The 12,635-nt window shown below is 35.3% G+C and overlaps 1 protein-coding gene across 1 annotated transcript in view; it reads left to right on the top strand.

The window, feature by feature from the left end:
- Positions 1 to 1,088: 1,088 nt before the first annotated feature.
- The window catches only part of LETM2 (leucine zipper and EF-hand containing transmembrane protein 2), a 29,686-nt gene continuing 18,139 nt past the window's right edge, over positions 1,089 to 12,635 (top strand). The window contains 6 exon segments of the mRNA XM_044660851.1: positions 1,089 to 1,135; positions 4,019 to 4,463; positions 5,069 to 5,212; positions 7,949 to 8,086; positions 8,664 to 8,864; positions 12,033 to 12,152. Of these exon segments, the coding sequence (XP_044516786.1) occupies positions 1,089 to 1,135; positions 4,019 to 4,463; positions 5,069 to 5,212; positions 7,949 to 8,086; positions 8,664 to 8,864; positions 12,033 to 12,152 (1,095 nt within the window).

Raw genomic sequence — 12,635 nt, 5'->3', positions numbered from 1 at the left:
CTGGCTCACACTGATCTTAGAATGAGCATTTGAATGAATCTCTGTGGAAAGCTGCCAGTCGTGGGGTTGAGAGGGTGCTAGCCAGAAGTAGCTCTTAAAGAGGATACATTTCATTCTCTGGCTGGATTCCAAGCCCCTGGCCTTGCTGGGAGTGTGTATACATGGATGGTACAGTGTTGAAAAAAACGTCAGTAGCTCAAGGCAGGCTTAATTGAAACTGCTGTAATCAAAATGCAACAAACTCTGCCTTGGTTTTGCTTAATGGTCTAATCACCAGAGCAGAAACTAGGCTTACAAGGAACTGTGTAGATCTTAAGAACTGCATAAATAAAAAGAATGCCACTTGTGATTCCTGATAGAAGGGTGACAGTAAGCAAATGGTCAAACTGATAAGTCTAGTGCTTATCACAGTGCACATAATAGGCAATAAATGTTTATTAAATTGAATAAAACCAGGGAATTTTACTTTACATACATATATGTATACATATACATACATACATATATATATAAAACCTAAGAGGAAATGTGTGCATTGCTCACTTAGGAAATTTTGAATTGATCCAGTTGGTTACTATAGGAGCCCACTAACAAGAAATCAAAACATTGTTCACCAAAACATTAATCATCATGATTATCTTAGATATTAACAGTTGACATTTATGTTGCTTTTTATTTAAGGTTTATAAAGTACCTTTAATCCTCTCAACTCATTTTGGAGATGAGAAAACAGCATCAAAGAGATAGGTGACTTTTTTAAGGCCACATTGATAACAAGTGACAGAATAGGGACTTGAATTTAGATTTCCTAACCTGTATACCCAGTGCTTTTCCAGAACTGCCTTCTACAGGCTCTGTTAGTATTTCAAAACGTCCCTGTTGAGGCCTGAGGCAAGTATATTATGATAGTTAGGAATATTGAACTTGTCAGAGTTTTGATATTTTGAAAAGAATGTGCAAGTTTTTCTAACCTTGTAATAATTGCTTAATTAAATCTCATCTTTATAATTGACGACTTCTTAAATTCTAAACCATATCCTACTCCTTTGTTTAGGTCCCTTTGTTGACCAGTTGAGACCAACATAAAAATGGCTTTCTACAGCCGTAATATACTTTTTGCTATTGCTAGAACAAGGTAAGACTTGGAAGTTTTTACTCTTTTGAGTGCATATCATTTTCTTAAGGAAATATTTAATTGATTTTGAGAATTGGGGGCAAACGTAGAGATCCTTGAGCTCCATTTTATATACTCGGACTCTGAGATGAAGTTCTGCCTGAGGTTAAAATAGCAGCTTCGTGACAAAGCTAAAACTGGTGCTCCCAATCCCCATTTCATAGGATTTTCCCAATATTTTCATTTTCATATTTTAGAACATTGATATATGTACTTAAGGCCACTCAAATAAAGCTATTTCTTTTTAAATAAATGCTCAAAAACATCAAAATGAGAGAACTGGACTAGTGGTCAGTTAAGTCCTTCCAAGCTTTAGACATTGTTATGTATTATATGAAGAATTGCATATTATAGGTATGCTGTAGTTGTAAAGGATCTTTCAGTGATCTTTGTAATTTATGGTTGTGGATATATAGCAAATGCTATATGGTACTTCTAGATCAGTGATGGCAAACCCATGACATGTGCATAGCCATTTTCGATGACAAGCCGCTGCATGCAGCTACATACAGAGAAGTATGGGGCCACATGCCGAGGATGAAACATTTGCTGAAGTGTAGTGTAGACACTCTGTGCATTTTTGTTTTAAACTATAAATATCGAAAAATTATGTTTTTTTTCTCGAAGTGACATACCACCCGAGTTATGCTTGGTTTTTTGGCGAATTTTGACACACCAAGCTCAAAAGGTTGCCTGTCACTGTTCTAGATCCTGGGAATAGCAAAATGACCAGTTAAAACATTTCATATTTCAATGGCACTTTAGGGTTTAGTTTCTTTCCTCATAACAATTCTTTATGGTAAGTGTTATTCCTACTTTATAGATTAGGAAAATTGGCCCACTGAGGTTAAGTGACTTGCTCATAGTTGTCCAACAAGTGTCAGATTTATATTCAGGATTCTTGACTTAAAATATAGAAATCTTTGCTCTAAACTAAGCTGCTTCTCAGTATTTTGTCCTTATAAATAAAAACTAAATAAATAGGAGCAAAGGAGGGCTGCTAGCTATCCCAGAGAAGTTTGTCAGTAATAGTTTCATTTTTATTTTTAAGCAACCAGGAATACTGGTCTAACTTGTGATTTGGGATGTTACATAGCTGGAATGTATCATATGTCATAGCTTATTCTGATTCATGTTTATGAAGCTCTCCAGTGAAGGGCTTTCTATAGGTACTTGTTACCTGAGGAAATTCCTTGCACTTACATTTATAATTACAAAGTAATTAATACTTGCGTGTGATTGGTTAATCACTAGAGAGCAACTAAAGTGTTTCACTGAAACAATTGTTTATATTATCAGCAGAATTGCTACCAACACTAAAATTTACCTGTTTTTTGACAGTGGGGTTGGTTATAAGATGACTGTAAAACTTTTAAAATTTATTTCCTTTTAGAAAATGTATTGCCATTAAGATTTTTATTAGCCATTTTGAGAGTTTTTAATGGCTACAACAGCAATTTATTCCTAGAAATTGACATATATTCATATCTTTAAAAAGTTTTAATTTTTACATTGCTGTCATTTTTTAATATTTTCCTCAGAGAAACTTCCCTTATAACCAAGTAATACAGTTAAGCAAAATGAATAAATACACTGACCATGCTTTACAGTATATTCCTCATTCTGTATTTGTAGTCTATCAACTGTCAACTAAGAGATTGAGATAAATCTCATCATAATTCCTTTGAAGTCAAAATTGGTCATTGGATGATGATAAGTTCTGTTGTCCTTTAGTGTTCTTTTCTTTGACATTATTGTGATCATAGGATATATTATCTGGATTCTGCTTATTTTGTTCTGTATCATCATACCAATTTGCCTTTGTTTCTCTGAATTTCTCATCCATGTTGTTTCTTACAGCTCAGTAATATTCCATTTGTATACCATAATTTGTTCATGTAGTCTTAAATTGATGAGCTCTCAAATTTGTTTCTCATTTAAAAAATATTTTGGTATATATGGTACCTTGCCCTCTGTGTCTTCCTTATGCATACTAGTAGTATGCTAGGTCAAAATGTATAGACAATTTAGTCTTTTATCTAGCATAGTTCCAAATTGTTTTCATCAACAGTTTATTAGTGTGCTTGTTTTCCCATACCCCGTCCTTCTGTGTTTTGTAATCATTTTTTAAATCATTTTTGTCAATATGATGGGCATGAAGTCAAACATGAGTTATTTTAATGTGTATATTTCTTATCGTAGTGATTTGGAACATGTTTTCACTTTGCTATTGATCATTTATATTTCTTTTAGAAATTGTTCCTATTCCTTGATTGCTTTAGACTTTTTATTTGGGAATGATTTTCAGTCTTATTCAGCATAGTGCAGAGGAAAGAAAGCAGGACTTGGAGTCAGAAGAACTAGATTTGAATCCCAGCACTGTTGCTTACTCTTTGAGTGATTTTGGGCAAGTCATATAACCTCTTCGGACTTCAGATTCCTTTTCTACAAGATAAGGGTATTCAACTAGATGACTTCATTGGGCCCTGCCAGCTATAAATCTATTTATATGTTTGTATAGATTCCCTATATATTTTGGAAATCAGATCTTTATCAGAAATATCTGATGTGAAAATTTTTTCCCAATCATAATTTCTCTTATTTAGGTTAAAATTTTTTAAATTAACATTTCTAATGGATTATTTATTTCAGCTTCAGAGTATGCTGCCACAAATTAGAATAATAACCAATTATTTTACATTATTTGGTCTCAAAATATGGGGTTAAAATCCTCATTTCAAGTGGATATATAAACTATGTCTAAAGAATATAAAATCTTTTTTAAAAACTTTGTTAAATTTGTAAAAGTATATGCTTAACTTAGCAGTGTTCCTTTTTTTCTAGAGGTCCTCACCTTTTTGTCCTCCCTAGCTACCCTCGATATTCCCCATCAGTTTCATTTCTTCAACTGGCAGATTCCCATTTAAATCAAAACTATGTGAGAAACTATGGAAGCAAAAAATTCTTGTATCCTATTCAATCAAGCAGCAAAGTGCCTCATTTACGAACTAAGGCAATGCGAAAACTACATGCATCCACGTGCTGGTTTCAAGATTCCCCAAATAAGGCTAAACAAACCATGGAAAAATCAGTAACAGCACCCCAAACCCCAAAAGAAACAGGAATTAAGACTGAGGAGGTTAAGCGATCTTTGAGACAGAAAATTGTGGATGAATTTAAACATTATTACAATGGATTCTACTTGCTTTGGATCGACACCAAAGTTGCTGCCAGGATTATATGGAAACTATTACATGGACAGGTGCTGACCAGACGAGAGAGACGAAGGGTAGGCAAGAGGAAAGGTGAAGTTGAAACTAACTATTTGGGAACTAAATTTTGAGTACAACTAACATTTTAAAATTTCAAAGTACTAAAGGAATTTCTTCTTTTTCTCCTCCTCCTCCTCCTTTTTTTTTCTTTTTCTGGCAAAAAGAAAAACTGGGACTCCTGAGTTCCTTACTGACTTGGTATATACATTTGGACAAGTCACTACTCTACTTCCAGTTATTTAGCTAGATAAAAGGCAAACATTTGCTCTCCAACCTTTCTGAGGTGTTGAGGGGCTTCAGATATTAATTGCCCTTCTAATAGTATCTCAGATATAAACATGTTTTCAAAGCCAATGTTAAAGCATATTGCATTATTAGAGTACAGGTTTCTGTCTTAGATGAAAGCAGAGAATTCCCATTAACATGTTTTGATTAATATGGAAAATTTCCCTGACAATATATAATAAATATCCATACAGAGCCTTAGGGTAGGGGAACATCCTGTCCATTTTGGAAGCAGCAACAGAAAATCTGTCTTGGGTTTTAACACATTAGGAACCCAAAGCAACTTTTTGATATGTCCTAAAAAGAATGAACATTACATATGCTTTTAATTCTTTAGCTGCTGAGAACTTGTGCTGATCTCTTCCGCCTGGTTCCATTTATCGTGTTCATAATTGTGCCCTTCATGGAATTACTATTACCAGTGTTTCTGAAACTCTTTCCAGACATGTTGCCATCAACTTTTGAAAGTGAATCAAAAAAGGTATGTATATTCGTGCTTTAACTTGTTTTTCCCTTAAAAAAAATAAAACAACATTCAAGTTTTATCATATCAGTTAAAAAGAATGAATAAGTTGAGTTGTTGCTTAGGTGACTCCTTCATTGTATGTACAAGGAACTTTTATTGTGTTTGTCATAGACCTTTTTGGGGATGATTGCATGAAAGTCAGAGGTGAAATCTCCTTGTAGATTTATTTGGGAACTTAGCTTGACACATATACTTGCTGGCATATAGGGGGATTGTCCCATAACATAGTCATAATCTGTTGTGGATAATGTAGCCTTCCAGTAATGTATCAGAGGCCACAGCAAAGTTGATGGAATTGCTGTGGAAGGTAATTGATATTTATTCTGCCCCCCGTTAATTTTCTTAGAAACAACCTCAGACTTGCTTTTCCCTTATAAAACTGAGGTAAGATCTTGCTTTAAAAAAAAAATCATCCTGACTTGAGGGAGAGAAAATAACTGTGTAGCTGTACCAATCACCCAGATTATTATACAGGACTGTTAATTTCCTAATGACAATAAAACCCAAAGCCACGTGTTTCAGACAATAAATACATATAGAAGTTTTTCATGGAAGAGAGGTTGTGTAAATAGGAGATGAGTTAGAAATTGTTAGTTTTATTTTTTTTTTTGAGGCATAATGCATAGGATTAAATTGAAGGGCATTATTAATTCTAACCTCCAGAAATCTTTGGTCTACCACGAATTAACCTCTGAAATCACAAACCAAAACTAGAATGAGCTACCTTAATTCACTGAATACCAACTCTAACTCAAACAATGTGACATACTGAACTAAATGGAACTAAAGTTTTCCAAAAAGAACAACTAATTAAAAACTATCCAAATTGGAATAAATCCTTTATCTTTTTTTTGTATTAGAGAATGGTTACATTTTCCAATCTTAGCTAATATGTATTTCAGTTCATAGTCCTACTGTAATTAAAACGATGTGTTAAAGAAGCTTGTTGAGGGGAGATTTAACTCACTTTCCTTCATTTAATTTATTAATAGTGTTCAATTTTCCCCCACAGTAGACAAATTCTTGGGGAGCAAAGTTTCTGCAAAATCAAAGTTCTTGAACTGGGTAATAGCTGCCTCAAAATATGGTTAATAAAGAATGACATTCTCTCCCTATTGCTATCTTTTCCCTAAACAGCTTGTAAACTCTTAAACTTCCATTACATTTCCACTTATTTCCTGGCTGGTTTTTTGCCCTCATCTTTGTGCTTGTACTTTCCAGATATAATCTCTGTTGACAGAGTCTGTTGTGAACTCCCCTGGGCTTTCTATCTTGAGGCCTGAAAACTGAACATGCTGCTGTCTCACAGGACTTGAGAGTCCTTTGCTCTAAGAAATGCTGCACCAGCTACATTTGTTTCACATTCTTGGAAGAGTCATAGAACCATAGATCTAGAGGTAGAAGGGACTTTAGAGGTCACTCACCTATCAGATTCATATATATAATTAAAGTATTATAGAGATTCTGAGTTAAGCTTTAAAGCCAACTAACCAGTGAAAAGGAACAAAACCATATGTATTCAGAGCTAAATATAGACATTAAGGAATGAGTTTGGGAAGCCATAGATTTCTTCCTTTATATGATTCCTTTTTCCATATTAATGCTCATGATTCTTACTCTGCTCAATCAGCTTCAGTATTTGGTTACAATATGGGAAATAAAAGACAAAAACTGGGACTTATCAGAATAGGGATTTGTCCAACAGAAACCTTGGTTGGTTTTGTCAGATCTAGAGGTACTAATGACTACCTTGATGGATTCTGTGCTAAACAGAATCATGGCATTTCATAATTAAAAAGGGACTAGAGTCATGTAGTTTATCCATAACCAATTTAGGTTTCCCTTCAGTTGTATCTTCAACAAATGGTTCTCCAGCTTCTACTTGAATATCTTAAGCGATGAGTAGATTACTCTCTTTTATGAGGTAACCCATTGTACTTTGGATGAGCTCTTATTGTTAAAAGGTTTTTCATCCAATTGAACTAAAATCAGTCTCTGTAATTTCCCATCTATTACAATTCATTCTTTATTATTTTTTTTAAATTTCCCAGCTGTGTGACCCTGGGCAAATCACTTAACTCCCATTGCCTAGCTCTTATCACTCTTCTGCCTTGGAGCCAATACACAGTATTGACTCCAAGATGGAAGGTAAGGGTTTAAAAAAAATAAATTTTAAGACCTTCCCTTACCTAATGTCTTAAAATTGATACTTTGTATCAGGCAGAAGGATAGTAAGGATAGTAAGGGTAAGGCAGTTGGGAGTCAAATGACTGGCCTAAGGTCACACAGCTAGGAATTATTCAAGACCAGATTTGAACCCAGCACCTCATATCTCTAGACCTGGCCCTCTATCCACTGGGCCAACTATTATAAGTCTAACCCATGGCATTCATTTGTTAAGGGTGCCTTTTGGATTAAATAGGTATAGTGTTGGGCATCAAATAGTACTTAATAAAGATACATTGAAATAGAACTTTGTAAAATTAAGGTGACAAATTATAAAATGAAATTTTACTTTTTGTTTGCACTGGTTTTCCCTAATAACTTTTTAAATTAAACTTCTAAAAAACATAAATGTATTAATTGGAGGTAGCAATAGAACTGATAGTCTCCATTTTCCCAACCTTATTTGTTAAGAGCCGATCAGTGTGGAAAAGATTAATTTTTTTCTTTCCCATTTCTACCATTAAGGAAGAAAAACAAAGAAAAAGAATGGCTGCAAAGTCAGAACTAGCAAAATTTCTCCAAGAAACTATTACAGAGATGGCGAGGAGGAACAGAGCCAGGTTGGGAGAAGCCTCTACACAGTTTTCATCTTATGTAAAGCAGGTGTCAGCCTTTTATACAAATAACTTCAGTGGGGAGGGATATGAAAATGGAGATGGATGTATAGAAAACATTAATATGATGAAGTGAAAGAAATATACATGTATACATGTTCATACGAACAAATGAAATTTATTGGTCATCATTTGGTATGCTAATGAATAAATTCCAGAATGTAGCAAAAATACGAACCAGGTTAATAGATCTTTAATAAACGTTTTATAGCATATTCCCTTTATAACTCAGTACAGAGTCCATGGTATCTTCACTCACTAGTGGAAATGTTGGTGTTTCTGTAACCTATATGCCAGGCAATTGATACTCATAAGCTTTTAGTTTTATCAGTAGAATTAAACTCAGAGGTTACTCATGATTCTTCCACTTACTTCAAGCAAGTTTCTTTCTTTCTTCCTATTGATGAGGAGGTGGAGTTTAATTTGTAAAATGAACATAATGCCATCAGATATGTCAGGAAGTGCTTGGAGATTCTCCTAGGAAGTGTTACATTAAAACAGAGAGTACAATGGGGGAGGCTCACGTAAGCAGTATTATTTTAATGCCTCCTTTTTCCATTGCCTAGGTCCAGACAGGCCACACACCTAGCACAAAGGAGATAGTTCGATTTTCTAAACTATTTGAGGATGAGCTAACTCTGGAACATTTAGACCGACCTCAGCTGGTTGCTCTGTGCAAACTCCTAGAACTTCAGGCCCTTGGAACCAACAACCTGCTCCGTTTTCAGCTTCTGATGAAACTGAAGTCTATAAAAGCAGATGATGAAGTAAGAACCTAATTATAGTTTCAGGGAGTTAGCAAGGAATTTTCTTATCTTGGGCTGGCCTAATAATGAAGTGTTTGCAACTAGTGTTTGTCTAATGGCAGGTTTTCTGCCAAGGTGAATGAAGACACCTGCCCATCTTCCCTTCACTCCTTTGACTTTCACTTAAAAATCATAGCTGCTTGTCCTTTCCTGAACTCTCTCCTAAAGTGTATTGCAGGCTATCACTAATTCCAGTATCTCAGCTAACACTAACTTAGAGCAGGTAGAGGCCTGCTTAGAGGAAAAGGAAGAATTTGGGATCCTGATATCATACCACTAGGCTGCTATTAACAAAATCAGTTTTCTACTTGTGGATTTGGTACCCTAGGAAGAGTAGCTGAACATAATTTGGTTGTTTTAGGGGAATGAAAACCAAAACATTTGAATACACTGGGGAAGGCACTGCCTTGATTACAAGAACTAAGCAGGCTACTTCAAAAAGGTGGAAGGGAGAAGGTAGGTGGCTTAGTGGATTGAGAGGCAGGCCTAGAGACTGGAGGTCCTGGGTTCAAATTTGACCTCAAATACTTCCTAGACCCTAAGCAATTCATTTAACCCCCATTGCTTAGCCCTTACTGCTCTTCTGCCTTGGAACCAAAACACAGTATTTTCTATTTTAGATGGATGTTAAGAGTTTAAAAAAAAAGAGGAAAGAAATGTTCATAGTGCTCTAAAGGGCAGGTGATCAGAAGAGGCAGGTTTCCCAGAAACACCAAACATCTTCCCAGCACAGTTTAGAAAAGAAATTGAAGGAATTAGATAAGTTAATGAGGAAACAAAACTATCATTCTTTGCAGATGATATGATAGCACACATAGAGAACCCCAGAGAATCAATCAGAAAACTCATAAAAATAATTAACAGCTTTAGCAAAGTTGCAGGCTACAAAATGAACATAAATCATCAGCATTTCTGTTTACCACCAGCAAAGTTCAAAAGCAAGAGATAGAAAAGGAAATTCTATTTAAAATAACTAGAAAATAGACAATATAAAATACCTAAGAGTATATTTACAGAAACAAACCCAGCAATCATATGAGCACAATTACAAAGCACAAATTTTTCACACAAAATCAGACTTAAACAATTGGAAAAATATTAATTGCTCATGGGTAGGCTGAACCAATATAATAAAAATGACAATCATACCTAATTTAATTTACCTATTCAGTTCCATACCAATAAAAGTATTCAAAAATTATTTTCTAAAACTAGAAAAAATAACAAAATGCCAAGAATATCAAGGGAATTAGGGAATTATTGAAAAAATATGAAAGAAAGTGGTAAGCATCAAAACAATCTGGTACTGGCTAAGAAATAGAATAGGGAATCAATGGAATAGATTGGGAAATCAACACGTAGTAGTTAATAACCATAGTAACCCAGTGTGTGATATATCCAAAGATCCAAGCTATTGGGGGAAAAACTCATTATTTGACAAAAACTGCTGTGAAAACTGGAAAAAAATATGGCAGAAACTAGACATAGACTAACATCTCACACCATACACCAAGATAAAGTCAAATTAGATACTCAATCTATAAACAAAGATGACTATCATATAAACAAATTAGGGGAACATGGGAAAATGTACACATAAATTTATAGAATAGGGAAGAATTTATGACCAACCAAGATATAGAGGAACTTTACAAAAAATGAAATGGATAATTTTGATTATATTAAATTACAAAGTTTCTATACAAATAAAACCAATACAACTAAGATTAGGAGGGAGCGGGCATCTAGGTAGTTCAGTGGATTGAAAGCCAGGCCTAGAAATGGGAGGTTCTGGGTTCAAATATGGTCTCAAACATTTCCTATCGGTGTTTACACTGGGCAAATCACTTAATCTCCATTGCCTATCCCTTACCACTCTTCTGCCTTGGAAGCAATACTTAGTATTAATTCTAAGATGGAAAGTTAGGGTTTAAAAGAAAAGAAAGATTAGAAAGAAAACAAATTGGGAAAAAATTTATAGCAAGGGTCTCTGAAAAAGGCCTCATTTCTCAAATATATAGAGAACTGAGCCAAATTTATAAGAATACGAAGTATTTCCCAACTGATAAATGGTAACAAGGACATGAATGGGCAGTTCATAGATGAAGAAATTACCACTACTGGGACTGGATGTCAAAGAGATCAAATAGGGGAAAAGGACATAACTGTGCCAAAATATTTTTAGCAATTCTTTTTGTAATGACAAAGAATTGGAAACTGAGGAGATCTCCAATAGTTGAGGAATGAATGGATGAACAAGTTCTGATATACAGTTGAAATTGAAAACTATTGTGCCATAAGAAATGATGAACAGAATGAGATCAGAAAAACCTGGAAATATTTATATGAACTGATACAAAGTAATGTGAGCAGAACCAAGAGAACATATATATAGTAACAGAAATATTATACACTGATCACCATGAAGGCTAAACTTATCAGCAAAAACAAGGTTCCAAGATAACTCCAAGGTATTCACAATAAAATGCCACTATCCACAGCCAAAGAAAGAACTGTTGGAATCTCATTGCAAGTCAAAGCATACCATCCTTTACTTTATTTCCTTCATGAGTTTTTTTTTTAATTATATATGTGATATGTGTCTTCAGTCACAACATGGGGAATATGGAAATAAGTACTGCATGAAAGCACTGGTATAACCTGTTTCTGACTCTTAACCACCTCGGGGAAAGGGTGAGGTAGGGAAGTAGAGAATCGAAATCTCAAAATGTCAGAAAACAATTGCTAAAAATTGTTTCTACATGCAATTGAAAAAAATAAAATTTTATAAAAAAAATAAAACAAAATAGCCATAGATTTCCAATAAGACAAAGAGGTGTCAATAGAAGATATCATACTACCTCAATTACTGTGTATGGGGAGGGGAATTTTTAACTTAGTGATGGATTCATTTGAATGCCTCAGATCTTTTAATTTCCTGGGAAAGGGGAGGATACTCTTCCCTCTTCCTCTTAAGTCCTCTACCCCACTCCCCTATTTACCACTGTAATTGACTCCCACAAAGTACAAGCATGGGGGCAATAACCCATTTTGTCATACCCTTTGGACAGTTCTGCCTAGGTGAGCTTGGAACCCAAAGACTTCTGTCAACCCTTCTCTTCCTTTTAGGCAATTGCCAAAGAAGGAGTGAATGCCCTGAGTGTAACTGAACTACAAAGTGCCTGTAGAACCCGAGGAATGAGGTCACTAGGGCTCTCTGAGAAGCAGTTGAGAGCACAGCTCTCACAGGCAAGTAGCTGCTTTTTGGGGCTCTTTTCAGAGATTTCTCATTATATAGTCACAGATATGGTTGCCCTGCAGTGAACCTTTACTGAGTTCGAGTGCCCAGGGAGCAAAGTCAAGCTGTCCGTGAGCCATCCCCACCCCCCATTATTGGAGAGAGTTGAGGGAGAAAGTACTTGCTTTGGGGTGGCTATACAAAGGGGTGGGGCATGCAAAAAAATGTCCTTAGATGCTGGGAAGGAGGGAACTGCTGCTCCCCACGCGATGGCTCTGCCCACGTGCCTCATCTTCACCAATGTGGCTAGGGTCAGAGGATCATAACTTTAGAGCTGAAAGGTGACCTCAGAAGCCATCTAGTTTGAATCCCTCATTTTATACATGAGGAAAATGAGAATCTATGATAAATGACATTCAAGTTTTCACAGACAGTAAACATCAGAAGTGTTATTTGAACCCAGGTACTTATTGAGAGCCAGTGCTTTTTCCACT

Source organism: Gracilinanus agilis, chromosome 2 (assembly GCF_016433145.1).
Source record: "Gracilinanus agilis isolate LMUSP501 chromosome 2, AgileGrace, whole genome shotgun sequence".
Classification (NCBI taxonomy): Eukaryota; Metazoa; Chordata; class Mammalia; order Didelphimorphia; family Didelphidae; genus Gracilinanus; species Gracilinanus agilis.
The sequence above is the reverse complement of the archived record's forward strand: the minus strand, read 5'-3'. Positions and strand labels throughout refer to the sequence as shown.